The sequence below is a fragment of the Leptodactylus fuscus genome, chromosome 5 (genome assembly GCF_031893055.1).
Source record: "Leptodactylus fuscus isolate aLepFus1 chromosome 5, aLepFus1.hap2, whole genome shotgun sequence".
In the NCBI taxonomy this organism is placed as follows: domain Eukaryota; kingdom Metazoa; phylum Chordata; class Amphibia; order Anura; family Leptodactylidae; genus Leptodactylus; species Leptodactylus fuscus.
Genome location: NC_134269.1, coordinates 115,727,602 through 115,744,753, shown reverse-complemented (window position 1 = coordinate 115,744,753; position 17,152 = coordinate 115,727,602). Strand labels below are relative to the sequence as shown.

At 45.8% G+C, this 17,152-nt stretch overlaps 1 protein-coding gene across 7 annotated transcripts in view; it reads right to left on the bottom strand.

The window, feature by feature from the left end:
- Positions 1-795: 795 nt before the first annotated feature.
- MAGI2 (membrane associated guanylate kinase, WW and PDZ domain containing 2) overlaps positions 796-17,152 on the bottom strand; it is a 674,896-nt gene continuing 658,539 nt past the window's right edge. For 6 of the 7 annotated variants that reach the window (XM_075274083.1, XM_075274085.1, XM_075274084.1 and 3 more), the window contains one exon: positions 796-3,808. In XM_075274083.1, coding sequence (XP_075130184.1) covers positions 3,021-3,808 — 788 coding nt within the window. In that variant the 3' untranslated portion in view covers positions 796-3,020. The remainder of the gene's footprint in view (positions 3,809-17,152) is intronic. The other variant, XM_075274088.1, reaches the window with a different exon arrangement.

Sequence of the window (17,152 nt, the reverse complement as noted above, 5' to 3'; positions counted from 1 at the left end):
GTAAAGAAGAACAATAGGAATATAACATAATTTAGTCCCTGTCTACAGTGATAGTTATTATACCACCTGGATGCAACTTCCTTGTGTTAGGTCCAATGATTAGTTTCATTTAATTGTATATTTTTACTGGTTTCAGAAACTCTTATCTGACAGAATTTCAGTTTTCTCCATAGCGACAGATTTAAAGGGGTTGTCCAGGTTTTTAAAACTAATGGCCTATTCTTAAGATAGGTAATTGATTATAGATTGGTGGAGGTCTAACTGTCAGGACCCTTACTGCTTAGCTGTTTTCAAAAGGTTGTGGTCCTCGTATGAGAGCCACAGCCTCTTCATTGTTTACATGTCATTGCCCCTTCAAAACATATCTTTGACAGGGGGTCCTAGCAGTTGGACCTCCAATCTAAAATTAGTGGTCTGTCTTATAAATAAGCCATCAAATCTAAAATCCTGGATAACCCCTTTAATATAAAATTCCATCTGTCTACAGCTGTTATTAGCTGGCGAGCTAAGGATCTTACTAAATGCTCTATTATTGAGTTCAAACTTCAATGTGCGCAGTAAGCTTCCACTACTGGTGGGGTCGAGGAGCCAAGATATTAACTGAACCTATTCATAAGTTACAAAATGGTACTTACGAATGGACCTTCACTTTCGTGGGATATAAACTTCTGTGCTGGGTTAGGTTATAGTCAAAAGTTTTCAAATTAACAATTCTCTTACCATATTTCGGTATTGTATATTAAAAAGGACACGTTAATTCAGAAAAGACATGAATCTTTTTTTTAAGATTTTTGGATATATATTTTATTTGACAGTGTTTTAGAATATCATACAGTAAACAAGATTTATGTAAAAGTTAATTTAACCGTAGTGGTGCATTTCATAAAAATAGTTGCTCACTTACAGCCTTTCTGTGACTATTAATACATGGAATTATATTTATAGAGTTACAGCTGTACAAGGTAAATTCACAGCTAACACTACACAGAATTATCATCTGGAATGGGGTTTAGATGATGTGTTGTTCTCAGACATTATCTGTTATAGCTGTATACTACAATTACTTCAGCGGTAATTGCAATATACTCTGCAACATAGACTTTAGAATGCTTTTTATGTAGTGTTTCCTTTTGTCACCAGCTTGGTCACATATGGAAAATGAGAAATATTGGGACGTGCACTTACACTACAGAAGCATTTTACGAAACTGGATTAGGCAAGCTAATGGTGATTGCCTAACATGAGAGCACAAGCAAGAGGTGGGCATGAACATCAGTAAAATGCTCTGTATTTGTGCTTTATTTTTATGGATGGTGATTTATTTATCTTTAAAGCTGCAAATTCAATTAGCATCCAAATGCTCCTTTTTTTCATTGACTTACACAGATGGAACATTAAACATTTGATGCACCGCTTATTAAACCAGGACTAACTAGGAGATGTCCAAGAACAGGGACAGACTGGAAAGTCATAGAAAAATTGCACATCTGATGTAAAGCATAGTTAGAAGTGAAATGAAATGCACCCTCCACTCTACTCAAACATCCCTCTAATATATATATTTTTTTACATTTCTTAGATATTTATGTATAATACTTTCATGAAAATAGGCTTCTCAATAAACTGCTCTTGGTTGCAATATAAATATAGCAAACCCTTTGAAAGTGCAGATGCGAATTTATATTTCTCCTCCAAAAGTAGATAATGGAATCCAGATATGTCGTATGGTGGAGTGTAAGGCAATAGGGGAAACCTCTTTTTATCCTTTTAACCTTTAATAGCTGTAATTGGCAACCTGAATTTATGACTTTATATTTCGTTAAATTCATTGTGCGTTGGGAATATGCGATTTATAGACGGCATACTGTTAAATTATACCCAAGGATCCCCTATGTTGATATTTAAAAGTGACTTTGTGTAAATGGTATGGACTATACAAGGTGCTAGTATTGCTTACAATGCTGGGTCAGAAAATAAGTTAAGCTGCAGATTAGCATGCTAAATAGCCTAAATTCCATTCTATCATTCATACACATGAAACTAGACCAGACTGAATGATATACACTGGGAAATTTTGTGGTTTTCTCAAACTTTTCAATTAGTTTTGTTCGAATGAAGTCTAGTCCAACAGTGCAGATAAATTTTCTTTCTTACTGGATTTTTTTTTTCTGGGATGACTAGTACTGCTTCTTACAGACTTATGAGAACTACCATGTACTGTTAGTACAATACATGTACATTTAAACATGTACACATGTACACATTGAACTCCAGTTTAACTTCCTTTGAAATGTACAGAAATGTGAGTTATTCACAGAAAAATGGCATTTAAATGGAGCCACATCAGTCAGTACACTAAGTGTCCAAGTTAACAGGCAGCACACACACCTACCTACATATGCTGCATGAATCAGGCGGGTTAATGAAGATACGTTCCTACTGAACACATTATGGTCTGCAGATTCAAAGCTTCAGAGAAATATCTTAACCCCTGTCTAGATATGTTGATAGCAATATATTTACAATACCATTGTCGAATTACAAGGCATAATTCGTTTTCTCCTTCATCTTACTCAGTGCAGTTTGATTTAAGGCGATGTTCCAGTTTGTGATTGCTCTATGTTTGTCCTTTTATTTTGCTACAGACAACACTGGAGTGGATCCCATATCCTTCATACAGTGAAAAAATATACTAAAGCTAAACTGCACTGTCTGCCTCTGGTGTACTCCTTGCTGTTTTGGTTCTTCCTTAGCTGGTAGGCCCAGAGATACTGTATAAGACCTGCGAGCTCCAGGTACTGATGTACAGTTGCTTCTTTATACTGGTTAGACATTGTGCACAACCTTAAAAGAAATACAAAATATATGCTCCTGGTCCCAGATGCACTTGTGTAGGTAAATACATGTGAAAATTAAAAATAAATAAAAAGAAAATCAAAATTAAATTATTTGAGAAAGAAGCTAAGAAAAAATGTTCCAAGTCTACGTGAAACAAGTAAAGGGAACAGTCACATTTTCAGTTATCTGCTCATAGCTGAAGTGCCAGATTTCAGGGTGCTAGGTAGCTTATCAGAGCCAGGAATTTTCCATGGTCCTGGTGAGACAGTTGCTTTCCGAGGTGCAGTATTAGCGGTACGGGTGCTGCTGGGATGTAGATGACTTTCCTTTTGGAATTCACTGCATTTAGCTTCAGCATCTCTCTCATCTTGGTCCATGGTGCCTGCTCGAGAGGTGGACATATTGCTACTGTACACCTTTGATACCCCACCTGAATCTGACCTGCTCTGCTCAAGAGCGGTCACTGATTTTTTATCACTGGTTGCATCCTTATATATGTCTTTTGTACAGAAGTTTCCTTCTCTGCTTGCTTCAGTGGACCTGGAGATCCGACCTCCACTATCACTGACTGCAGAGTACTCACACTCTCCCATTTCACCAACATTTTTTACTGTCATTTTTCCTGCAGAAATGGCCTTTCCACAATCAGATTTTTTCGGCTTGCTGTCTTGAAACTCTTTTTTGAAACTCTCTTCCCTCCTTGACCTATCTACTTTCTTTGGGCTTGCTGATCTCTCCCTTGACTCTCCCAGCCTTTTCTTTTTATGACCATTTGCAGTATGCTCCTTTGGTTTTCCCATATCTTGTTCCCTGTAGATATCCCATGCTGGCTCTGGGTGTATCTGGTGAGTAGGATCAGAGGGCAAGACTGAATGTGATGAAGATAATGGTGCAATCATGTCTTCAAGAGAAACGGCTACTTCCGGCCCTGGGGAGGTGGTAGAGGGTGCACTCCAGGAGTTTGGTTCGTCTGTGATAAAATAAAAAATATTATAAGCAGGCATAAAAATAAAATTTTCCCCCCTTTCCTGTTCAAATATACACAAACATATTAACATACACCACACTAAGCAACCACAACAAAACTTCAAAACAAAGAGCACAAAGTCTGAAAACGACCCTAGTCACATTTGTAAAGTTATTCTATATTGTATACACAAAAATCTACAGAAAAAAATGTTATGTATTGATTAAAATTTATAAGAAACTGTATTTTAGATTTTTAACTAGATGATATTTAGTGCAGATGAACTGGGTGTTGAAAAGTAAAATATTGCAAGCATCATATAGAATCTTGAAATATTTATTAAAAGTGAATTAAGAAACACAAGACTGAAAATCCTTAGTATTGGTAGCAGAATTACAAAGTAATCATTAAATCTGTTGGACAGCATTATATTATACCAATAGTGCTATATATCACTTCCTGAAAACCACATCATAAAAGAAATACACTATCTTAAAGAAAAGGTACACCTTCAGGATTCAGGATTCTTTTTTACCCTCTGATCCACATGTTATGTCTACCTTCTCAACCATTTGTTATATATTTCAAAATATCTAAAATGAAAAATAAAACATTTCCGCTCGTCCCGATAAAAAATGTCATATCTTTTTATAGACCACAAACTGCAGTCTGATCCTTACACCATCTCTACTTCCATCTGTTCCCAACATACATTTGCCAAGTTAGCGAAATGTGAAGGACAGATAAAATGAAGTATGGTGTACCAGGTTTGTTGTAGTCTGTTACCTACACATGGGGAGCTGTAGAAAACAAAATCTTAGGATTTTATTTTCTATCAAATCCTTTTGTATAACAGCATAATTTTTATATTTTGGATACATTGGAAAAGTAAAAGTATGATTTCTTTATAGAAAACTATTTTGACAGTCTGACATCAGAAAAAAAATGTTTTCACCAGGTAGATTTATTCATAGAGTTAAAGCACATTGGGAAATTGTTCAAATATACCATAAAAGTCAATATTGTCCAGGTATCGCCAATTTAGTGAATCTGGAAATAAGTCTTGAATAGTTTGCGATTTCCTATCTCCTGGAGGTGAACCATGAACCACAGACACTACCTGACTAAAAAACTGAGACCTGCCTTGCGGGTTGCAGAACGCCTCTGGAAGAAAAGCCACTCCCAGGAAGACTTCTTCAGTTACAAATGTGTATGATTATCCCCTGACCCTGGTCTATAGTCTCTCACTCTGCCAAATTAGTATCCCTGCGCTATGCTGAGGAGGTCCAAAAGACCGAATTAACACTGTCCATAGCTGGGAATCTGTTCCTTTTGGAATAGAAATACCAATTTGGCAATAAACCCTGCATCATGTCAGTAGGCTTATTAACTGAGTCATGCATGATGTTAAGGGGGCTGTCCCTAGAGGGCAGCATACAGAGGCACTGTTCTCCTAATTACATCCTGGAGAATAGATTTGCATATTTTTTACTCAGTTACAAAGAGGCAGTTCTCACATTTAAGAATGCACTCACCTCCGCAAAGCAGGTCTACTTCACCACACTCATATCTGCACTCTCTCGCAATCCCAAACAGTTATTCACCACCTTCAACTCCCTCCTCCTTCCTCCTGCGCCCCCTCCGACGTCACTTATCTCAGCTGACGACTTTGCCTCCTACTTCAAAACTAAAATTGACACCATCAGAGACCGTCTCAACCTACTCCCCCAACAACCCATCCACCCAACTGCTCACTGCTCATCATCCTTGACCTGTTTCCCCACCATCACTGATGAAAAACTCTCCTCCCTAATCTCCAAATCCCAACTCACCTGCTGCGCGCTTGACCCGATCCAGTCACATCTCATCCCCAAATTCACTGAAGTCATTACTCCGGCCCTAACCCACCTCTTCAACCTATCTCTAGCCAATGGATCCTTCCCCTCTGCCTTCAAACACACCACAGTCACACCTATACTTAAGAAGCCATCCCTCGACCCGTCCTCTCCAGCCATCTATTGCCCCATCTCACTGCTCCCGTACGCCTCAAATCTGCTTGAGCAACACGTCTACTCCGAATTCTCCTCCTATCTCTTGTCCAACCTGCTCTTTGATAGACTACAGTCAGGCTTCAGACCCCGTCACTCCACTGAAACTGCTCTAACAAAAGTCACTAATGACCTAACTGCCAAAGCCAAGCACCATTACTCTGTCCTCCTCCTCCTTGACCTCTCCTCTGCCTTTGACACAGTTGACCACTCCCTCCTGTTAGAAATTCTGTCATCCCTTGGTATCTCAGACCTGGCCCTCTCCTGGATCTCCTCATACCTCACCGACCAGACATTCAGTGTCTCCCACTTGCACACCACCTCCTCACTACGCCCTCTCTCTGTAGTTGTCCCCCAAGGATCCATCCTAGGACCCCTACTGTTCTCCATCTACACCCTTGGCCTGGGCCAACTCATAGAATCTCATGGTTTTCAATACCATTGCTATGCCGATGACACCCAAATATAAATCTCTGGACCAGGCATTACCTCCCTGCTGGCCAGAGTTCCAGATTGTATAGCAGCTGTAGCCTCCTTCCTCTCCTCCCGCTTTCTCAAACTCAACATGGAGAAAACAGAGTTCATCATCTTCATCCCACCCCATCCTGTATGGCCCCCCCACCTGACCAATCTATCAAAGTTAACGGAACCACAATTACCCCTGTCCCACAGGCCCGATGCCTTGGGGTAACCCTGGACTCCGACCTATCCTTCAAGTCACACAATGAAACCCTCAACACTTCCTGCCGCCTCCAACTCAAGAACATCCATCGAATCCGCTCCTTCCTCACCCTTGAAACCACTAAGATGCTCGTCCAGGCCTCATAATCTCCCACTGAGACTACTGCAACACCCTTCTCCATGGACTCCCAGCAAACACCCTCGCCCCCCTCCAGTCCACCATAAACTGTGTTGCTCGTTTAATTCACCTCTCCCCCCGATCTTCATCGGCTGATCCCCTCTGCCAGTCACTCCACTGGCTACCCATAGCCCAGCGAATTGAATTCAAGCTACTAATGCTAACATACAAAGCCATCCATAACCTGTCCCCTCCATATATCTCTGAACTAATCTCCCGCTACCTGCCCACACGTAACCTCAGATCCTCCAATGACCTCCTACTCTGCTCTGCTCTCATCCGCTCCTCACACAACAGTCTCCAAGATTTCTCACGCGCATCCCTCATACTCTGGAATGCCTTACCAAGGCACATATGACTGACCCCCACAATCACAGGCTTCAAGAAGGCCCTGAAGACTCACCTATTCAGGAAGGCCTACAACCTCCAATAACACCATCACCGCACTGCCATCTGAACAGTCTCCTCCCTCTCCTTCTGTCTCTATCCCCTTCCCTCATAGATTGTAAGCCCTTACGGGCAGGGCCCTCTACCCCACTGTGCCAGTTAGTCATTGGTAGTATTATATCTACCTGTATATTTTGTGTATTGTATGTAAGCCCCAAATGTGAAGCACCATGGAATTAATGGTGCTATCTAAATAAACAATAATAATAATAATCTTCTTTTTGAGTTCTATGGGAAAGTTTTCAAGTCATACTCTGTGACCTCTGCAGAGGTCATTGTAGAGGGGTTTCTTTGTAGCACCTACCTCAGTTATCAGAACACTGATGCTCACAGCTATAATGTATGTGGATAAGACACAGTATCCACCAGTCACAATTCATAATTTCACAGCTTATCTAATTTCCTCTCCGTACAATGACCTCTATTCAAATCACAGAGCATGTGTAGAAAGCTCTCCATTAGAAGTCAATAAGGTCAGCGCTAGATCATTGCGTTTACGGCCCACGGTTCATCTCCAGGAAGCAGGAAATCATAGTCTATCTTGAAGTTTAGTGGTATTAGTTGGTATCAATTCATAGATTTTTAGGATTTTTTTTAAATAAAATATATATAACATGGAAAATCAAAAACATGACCAGAAATTCTTACAAACATGCTGAACATAGAAACATGATTTAACCCCTTCCTACCTCATGATGTAATAGTACATCATGGAACAAGTGTCAGCTGTATGAAACAGCTGACAATTGCCTGTAACACCCATGAATGGAACCGACTGTGGCATCTAAAATGTATTCAGTCGTTGCCAAGGCATATTAATGTACCAACAATCATAATATCACTGGTTTGGCCCTTAGGAGGTCAAAGACAAATGTAAAGAGAAAAACCCCCCCACTAAAGTATTTAAAAATAACCTCCCCCAAAAGTCAGTTTATGATATATTATTCATGATTTGTAAAGATGAAGTAAACTGTGCTGAAAGTAATGATTTTTCACCATAATGTCTCACAAAATACGGAATGTGATCAAAAGTTACAATAAAGTCATATGTATCCAAAAACAGAACTGCAAAAGCAATAATGCTCACAATGCCCTATGATAAATTCTTTGAGGGGTGCAGTTTTCAAAATGGGGTCACTTTATGTGGGAAAACACCTCGCCTTCTGTGGTCTGCTGTGCGCCCAGACAGCAGTTTTCATCCACATATGGGGTATTTCGGCATTTGGGAGAAATTGCTCATCAAATTGTGGGGTGCATGTTCTCCTTTAACTCCTTGTGAAATTAAAAATCACTTTTTTCCCATTGAAGTATTATTTTAGCCCAAACATAAAGCAAACATTTGATAGGTGTGAAAAGCAGTGCATTTCACATTTTGAAAACTGAGAAATTATCAAATTTTGTATCAAATTTCCTATTTTTTTTTGTAAATGAATGCAAGAAATATTGATCAAAGTTTACCACTAACATGAAGTACAATGTGTCACAAAAGAGCACAAAATCATTTGGGTAAGTTATAGCATCTAAAGTTAATGCCACAAAGTGACACATCAGTTTTGAAAAAATGCTGTTTCCTCCTTAAACCTTGGCCCCATGGAAACATGGCAAATCCCATGGCTGTGTCCTTAAAGGGTTAAACAATAGGTCACCTTCTAGTTCTATACAACCTTTTCTGCAGATGAGAGGCTTTTTTATTAACTGACTCTTGCCATGAACTTAGCCTAACATTAATAACATCTTGAAAGAATTGTGCCAATCTTAGAAAGTATTCATATTGGTTTTAACTAGAGATGAGCGAACACTAAAATGTTCGAGGTTCGAAATTCGATTCGAACAGCCGCTCAATGTTCGTGTGTTCGAACGGGTTTCGAACCCCATTATAGTCTATGGGGAACAGATACTCGTTAAGGGGGAAACCCAAATCCGTGTCTGGAGGGTCACCAAGTCCACTATGACACCCCAGGAAATGATGCCAACACCTCTGGAATGACACTGGGACAGCAGGGGAAGCATGTCTGGGGGCATCTAACACACCAAAGACCCTCTATTACCCCAACATCACAGCCTAACAACTACACACTTTACACACTCAATACCACCTCTCTGACAGTAGGAAAACACCTTGAAACATGTGTATTTGGCACTTGCAGTGAGGAGAGCTTGTCACCAGCAGTGAATTTGGCCCTTGTAGTAAGTTGAGGTTGGCACCAACATTTGTTTTGAAAATCAGGGTGGATTGAGCCTCTAACCAGCAGAGTTTGGGCAAATTCATGGTGGAGGGAGCCTCTAAAAACCCCAGTTTGGACCAATTCATGGTGGAGGGAGCCTCTAACCAGCCCAGTTTGGGCAAATTCATGGTGGAGGGAGCCTCTAAAAAACCCAGTTTGGACCAATTCATGGTGGAGGGAGCCTCTAACCAGCCCAGTTTGGGCAAATTCATGGTGGAGGGAGCCTCTAACCAGCCCAGTTTGGACCAATTAATGGTGGAGGGAGCCTCTAAACAGCCAAGTTTTGGGAAATTCATGGTGGAGGGAGCCTCTAACCAGCCCAGTTTGGACCAATTCATGGTGGAGGGAGCCTCTAAACAGCCCAGTTTGGGCAAATTCATGGTGGAGGGAGCCTCTAACCAGCCCAGTTTGGACCAATTAATGGTGGAGGGAGCCTCTAAACAGCCCAGTTTGGACCAATTAATGGTGGAGGGAGCCTCTAACCAGCCCAGTTTGGACCAATTAATGGTGGAGGGAGCCTCTAACCAGCCCAGTTTGGACCAATTAATGGTGGAGGGAGCCTCTAACCAGCCCAGTTTGGACCAATTAATGGTGGAGGGAGCCTCTAAACAGCCAAGTTTTGGGAAATTCATGGTGGAGGGAGCCTCTAACCAGCCCAGTTTGGACCAATTCATGGTGGAGGGAGCCTCTAAACAGCCCAGTTTGGGCAAATTCATGGTGGAGGGAGCCTCTAAAAAACCCAGTTTGGACCAATTCATGGTGGAGGGAGCCTCTAATTAGCCCAGTTTGGACCAATTAATTGTGGAGGGAGCCTCTAACCAGCCCAGTTTGGACCAATTAATGGTGGAGGGAGCCTCTAACCACCCCAGTTTGGGCAAATTCATGGTGGAGGGAGCCTCTAACCAGCCCAGTTTGGACCAATTAATGGTGGAGGGAGCCTCTAAACAGCCAAGTTTTGGGAAATTCATGGTGGAGGGAGCCTCTAACCAGCCCAGTTTGGACCAATTCATGGTGGAGGGAGCCTCTAAACAGCCCAGTTTGGGCAAATTCATGGTGGAGGGAGCCTCTAAAAAACCCAGTTTGGACCAATTCATGGTGGAGGGAGCCTCTAATTAGCCCAGTTTGGACCAATTAATTGTGGAGGGAGCCTCTAACCAGCCCAGTTTGGACCAATTAATGGTGGAGGGAGCCTCTAACCACCCCAGTTTGGGCAAATTCATGGTGGAGGGAGCCTCTAACCAGCCCAGTTTGGACCAATTAATGGTGGAGGGAGCCTCTAAACAGCCAAGTTTTGGGAAATTCATGGTGGAGGGAGCCTCTAACCAGCCCAGTTTGGACCAATTCATGGTGGAGGGAGCCTCTAAACAGCCCAGTTTGGGCAAATTCATGGTGGAGGGAGCCTCTAACCAGCCCAGTTTGGACCAATTAATGGTGGAGGGAGCCTCTAACCAGCCCAGTTTGGACCAATTAATGGTGGAGGGAGCCTCTAAACAGCCAAGTTTTGGGAAATTCATGGTGGAGGGAGCCTCTAACCAGCCCAGTTTGGACCAATTCATGGTGGAGGGAGCCTCTAAACAGCCCAGTTTGGGCAAATTCATGGTGGAGGGAGCCTCTAACCAGCCCAGTTTGGACCAATTAATGGTGGAGGGAGCCTCTAAACAGCCAAGTTTTGGGAAATTCATGGTGGAGGGAGCCTCTAACCAGCCCAGTTTGGACCAATTCATGGTGGAGGGAGCCTCTAAACAGCCAAGTTTTGGGAAATTCATGGTGGAGGGAGCCTCTAAAAAACCCAGTTTGGACCAATTCATGGTGGAGGGAGCCTCTAATTAGCCCAGTTTGGACCAATTAATTGTGGAGGGAGCCTCTAACCAGCCCAGTTTGGACCAATTAATGGTGGAGGGAGCCTCTAACCACCCCAGTTTGGACCAATTAATGGTGGAGGGAGCCTCTAAACAGCCAAGTTTTGGGAAATTCATGGTGGAGGGAGCCTCTAACCAGCCCAGTTTGGACCAATTCATGGTGGAGGGAGCCTCTAAACAGCCCAGTTTGGGCAAATTCATGGTGGAGGGAGCCTCTAAACAGCCCAGTTTGGGCAAATTCATGGTGGAGGGAGCCTCTAACCAGCCCAGTTTGGACCAATTAATGGTGGAGGGAGCCTCTAAACAGCCAAGTTTTGGGAAATTCATGGTGGAGGGAGCCTCTAACCAGCCCAGTTTGGACCAATTCATGGTGGAGGGAGCCTCTAAACAGCCAAGTTTTGGGAAATTCATGGTGGAGGGAGCCTCTAAAAAACCCAGTTTGGACCAATTCATGGTGGAGGGAGCCTCTAATTAGCCCAGTTTGGACCAATTAATTGTGGAGGGAGCCTCTAACCAGCCCAGTTTGGACCAATTAATGGTGGAGGGAGCCTCTAACCACCCCAGTTTGGGCAAATTCATGGTGGAGGGAGCCTCTAACCAGCCCAGTTTGGACCAATTAATGGTGGAGGGAGCCTCTAAACAGCCAAGTTTTGGGAAATTCATGGTGGAGGGAGCCTCTAACCAGCCCAGTTTGGACCAATTCATGGTGGAGGGAGCCTCTAAACAGCCCAGTTTGGGCAAATTCATGGTGGAGGGAGCCTCTAACCAGCCCAGTTTGGACCAATTAATGGTGGAGGGAGCCTCTAACCAGCCCAGTTTGGACCAATTAATGGTGGAGGGAGCCTCTAAACAGCCAAGTTTTGGGAAATTCATGGTGGAGGGAGCCTCTAACCAGCCCAGTTTGGACCAATTCATGGTGGAGGGAGCCTCTAAACAGCCCAGTTTGGGCAAATTCATGGTGGAGGGAGCCTCTAACCAGCCCAGTTTGGACCAATTAATGGTGGAGGGAGCCTCTAAACAGCCAAGTTTTGGGAAATTCATGGTGGAGGGAGCCTCTAACCAGCCCAGTTTGGACCAATTCATGGTGGAGGGAGCCTCTAAACAGCCAAGTTTTGGGAAATTCATGGTGGAGGGAGCCTCTAAAAAACCCAGTTTGGACCAATTCATGGTGGAGGGAGCCTCTAATTAGCCCAGTTTGGACCAATTAATTGTGGAGGGAGCCTCTAACCAGCCCAGTTTGGACCAATTAATGGTGGAGGGAGCCTCTAACCACCCCAGTTTGGGCAAATTCATGGTGGAGGGAGCCTCTAACCAGCCCAGTTTGGACCAATTAATGGTGGAGGGAGCCTCTAACCACCCCAGTTTGGGCAAATTCATGGTGGAGGGAGCCTCTAAACAGCCCAGTTTGGGCAAATTCATGGTGGAGGGAGCCTCTAACCAGCCCAGTTTGGACCAATTAATGGTGGAGGGAGCCTCTAAACAGCCAAGTTTTGGGAAATTCATGGTGGAGGGAGCCTCTAACCAGCCCAGTTTGGACCAATTCATGGTGGAGGGAGCCTCTAAACAGCCAAGTTTTGGGAAATTCATGGTGGAGGGAGCCTCTAAAAAACCCAGTTTGGACCAATTCATGGTGGAGGGAGCCTCTAATTAGCCCAGTTTGGACCAATTAATTGTGGAGGGAGCCTCTAACCAGCCCAGTTTGGACCAATTAATGGTGGAGGGAGCCTCTAACCACCCCAGTTTGGGCAAATTCATGGTGGAGGGAGCCTCTAACCAGCCCAGTTTGGACCAATTAATGGTGGAGGGAGCCTCTAAACAGCCAAGTTTTGGGAAATTCATGGTGGAGGGAGCCTCTAACCAGCCCAGTTTGGACCAATTCATGGTGGAGGGAGCCTCTAAACAGCCCAGTTTGGGCAAATTCATGGTGGAGGGAGCCTCTAACCAGCCCAGTTTGGACCAATTAATGGTGGAGGGAGCCTCTAACCAGCCCAGTTTGGACCAATTAATGGTGGAGGGAGCCTCTAAACAGCCAAGTTTTGGGAAATTCATGGTGGAGGGAGCCTCTAACCAGCCCAGTTTGGACCAATTCATGGTGGAGGGAGCCTCTAAACAGCCCAGTTTGGGCAAATTCATGGTGGAGGGAGCCTCTAAAAAACCCAGTTTGGACCAATTCATGGTGGAGGGAGCCTCTAATTAGCCCAGTTTGGACCAATTAATTGTGGAGGGAGCCTCTAACCAGCCCAGTTTGGACCAATTAATGGTGGAGGGAGCCTCTAAAAAACCCAGTTTGGACCAATTCATGGTGGAGGGAGCCTCTAATTAGCCCAGTTTGGACCAATTAATTGTGGAGGGAGCCTCTAACCAGCCCAGTTTGGACCAATTAATGGTGGAGGGAGCCTCTAACCACCCCAGTTTGGACCAATTCATGGTGGAGGGAGCCTCTAACCACCCCAGTTTGGATCAATTCATGGTGGAGGGAGCCTCTAAACAGCCCAGTTTGGGCAAATTCATGGTGGAGGGAGCCTCTAACCAGCAGAGTTGGGGGAAATCAGGGTGGAGGGAGCCTAGTATTAGCAGAATTGTGCAACGCTTATGGTGGATGAGTATGAGGATGCGGAGGAATTGGAGAGGTTGAGTACAGACATGGAGTTTCATGTTGGGGTGCTTTACACAGGTGGGCACAAAAATGACGGCTCTACCCAGTGGTGGTTCATTTTTATCAAAGTGAGCCGGTCGGCACTCTCAGCTGACAGACGGGTGCGCTTGTCAGTGATGATGCCACCGGCTGCACTGAACACCCTCTCAGATAGGACGCTGGCGGCAGGACAGGACAGCACCTCCAAGGCATATAGGGCAAGTTCAAGCCACAGGTCCAACTTCGACACCCAATACGTGTAGGGCGCAGAGGGGTCGGAGAGGACAGGGCTGTGGTCGGAAAGGTATTCCCGCAACATGCGCCTATACTTCTCACGCCTGGTGACACTAGGACCCTCCGTGGCGGCACTTTGGCGAGGGGGTGCCATCAAGGTGTCCCAGACCTTAGACAGTGTGCCCCTCGTTTGTGTGGACCGGTGAGAACTTGGTTGCCTACTGGAGGAACTGCCCTCCCTGCCGCCAACGTCACATGCTGGAAACATCTCCATCATATTCTGCACCAATTGCCTGTGGCAAGCATTGATGCGATTGGCCCTCCCCTCTACCGGAATAAAAGACGAGATGTTGTTTTTATACCGGGGGTCAAGGATAGCAAAGATCCAGTACTGGTTGTCCTCCATGATTTTGACAATACGCTTGTCGGTTGTAAAGCACCCCAACATGAACTCAGCCATGTCTGCCACAGTGTTAGTTGGCATGACTCCTCTGGCCCCACCGGAAAGTTCAATCTCCATTTCCTCCTCATCCTCCATGTCTACCCATCCGCGCTGCAACAATGGGACGATTCGAAGTTGCCCGGAAGCCTCCTGTATCACCATCACATCATCGGACAACTCTTCTTCCTCCTCCTCCTCCTCCTCCTCCTCCTCCATTAAACGCAGTGAAGCGGACAGATGTGTGGACCTACTCTCCAGCTGTGACGGATCGGATGCTATCCCTAACTCCTCTGTGTGATCTGAGTTATCCCTGATGTCAATCAGGGATTCTCTCAGAACACACAAGAGCGGGATTGTAAGGCTCACCATCGCATCCTCAGAGCTCACCCTCCTTGTGGACTCCTCAAAGACCCGTAGGATGTCACAAAGGTCTCTCATCCATGGCCACTCATGGATGTGAAACTGAGGCAGCTGACTTTGTGGCACCCTAGGGTTTTGTAGCTGGTATTCCATCAAAGGTCTCTGCTGCTCAACCACTCTATTCAACATCTGAAACGTTGAGTTCCAGCGTGTGGGGACGTCGCACAAAAGCCGGTGTTGTGGCACATGCAGGCGTTGCTGGAGAGATTTTAAGCTAGCAGCGGCTACTGTCGACTTGCGAAAGTGGGCGCACATGCGCCGCACTTTCACCAGTAGCTCTGGAACATTGGGGTAGCTCTTTAGGAAACGTTGCACCACTAGGTTGAAGACGTGGGCCAGGCATGGAACATGTTGGAGTCCGGCAAGCTCCAGAGCTGCTACCAGGTTCCGGCCGTTATCACAAACGACCATGCCTGGGCCCAGGTGCAGCGGCTCAAACCATATTGCCGTCTCATCGAGGAGGGCATCCCTCACCTCGGAGGCAGTGTGCTGTCTGTCCCCCAAGCTGATCAGCTTCAGCACAGCCTGCTGACGTCTACCAACGCCAGTGCTGCAACGTTTCCAACTCGTAGCTGGGGTCAATCTAACAGCGGAGGAGGAGGCGGTGGCGGAGGAGGAGGCGGTGGCGGAGGAGGAGGCGGTAGAGGAGGAGGAGGAGGGGGGTGTTCTTCTCGTGTCCCTGCCAGGAATGTTAGGCGGGGAGACGAGGTACACCGGGCCAGTTTGGGAAGCAGTCCCAGCCTCAACTACATTCACCCAGTGTGCCGTCAGTGAAATGTAGCGTCCCTGTCCGCATGCACTTGTCCACGCGTCGGTGGTCAAGTGGACCTTTGTGCAAAGCGCGGAACTAAGGGCCCGCCTGATGTTGAGTGACACGTGCTGGTGCAAGGCGGGGACGGCACACCGGGAGAAGTAGTGACGGCTAGGGACGGCATAGCGAGGTGCCGCAGTTGCCATCAGGTCCAGGAAGGCGGGAGTTTCAACAAGCCGGAACGCCAACATCTCCTGGGCCAGCAGTTTAGCGATGTTGGCGTTCAAGGCTTGCGCGTGTGGGTGGTTAGCAGTGTATTTCTGCCGCCGCTCCAATGTCTGAGAGATGGTGGGTTGCTGTAAAGAAACGCCTGATGGTGCCTTTGATGGTGCAGGAGAAGGAGATAAGACAGGACCAGGGGAGGATGAGGTAGAAGTCAACAAAGTGGCGGAGGCAGATGAAGTGGTGTCCTGGCTCGTCCTCTGGAGTGCATCGCCAGCACAGTCAGCAGTGGCAGTGGCAGAGGCAGAGGCAGAGGCAGTGGCAGTGGCGTGAACGGCAGTCGGCCTTTGTCCTGCCGTTGCTGCCTGCCACTGATTCCAGTGCTTGGATTCCAAATGACGGCGCATTGAAGTGGTGGACAGGTTGCTCTTCTCAGAGCCCCTAATCAATTTCGAGAGGCAAATTGTGCAGACAACACTATATCTGTCCTCGGCGCATTCCTTGAAAAAACTCCACACCTTCGAGAAACGTGCCCTCGAGGTGGGAGTTTTTCGGGGCTGGGTACGAACTGGAACATCTTGGGAGATTCCGGGTGTGGCCTGGCTTCGCCTAAGCTGCTGACCTCTGCCTCTGCCTCTAGCTACCCTTTTTGGTGCTGCACCTGCCTCAACATCCACACTACTTTCCCCGCTTGACATCCCCCCTGTCCAGGTCGGGTCAGTGTCCTCATCATCCACCACTTCCTCTTCCAACTCCTGTCTCATCTCCTCCTCCCGCACAATGCGCCGGTCAACTGGATGCCCTGACGGCAACTGCGTCACATCATCGTCGATGAGGGTGGGTTGCTGGTCATCCACCACCAAATCGAACGGAGATGGAGGAGACTCTAGTGTTTGAGCATCTGGATACAGATGCTCCTCTGTTAGGTTCGTGGAATCGTGACGTGGAGAGGCAGGTTGAGGGACAATGAAAGGAGCGGAGAACAGCTCTGGGGAGCAGGGACAGTTTGGGTTATTGTTCTGTAAAGCTTCGGAATTTTGGGAGGAAGGAAGACAAGACTGTTGGGTAATAGGAGGAGAGGAGGCAGAGTCTGACTGGCTGCTGGACAATGTGCTGTAAGCGTTCTCTGACAGCCATTGCAAGACCTGTTCCTGGTTCTCGGGCCTACTAAGGTTTGTACCCTGCAGTTTAGTTAATGTGGCAAG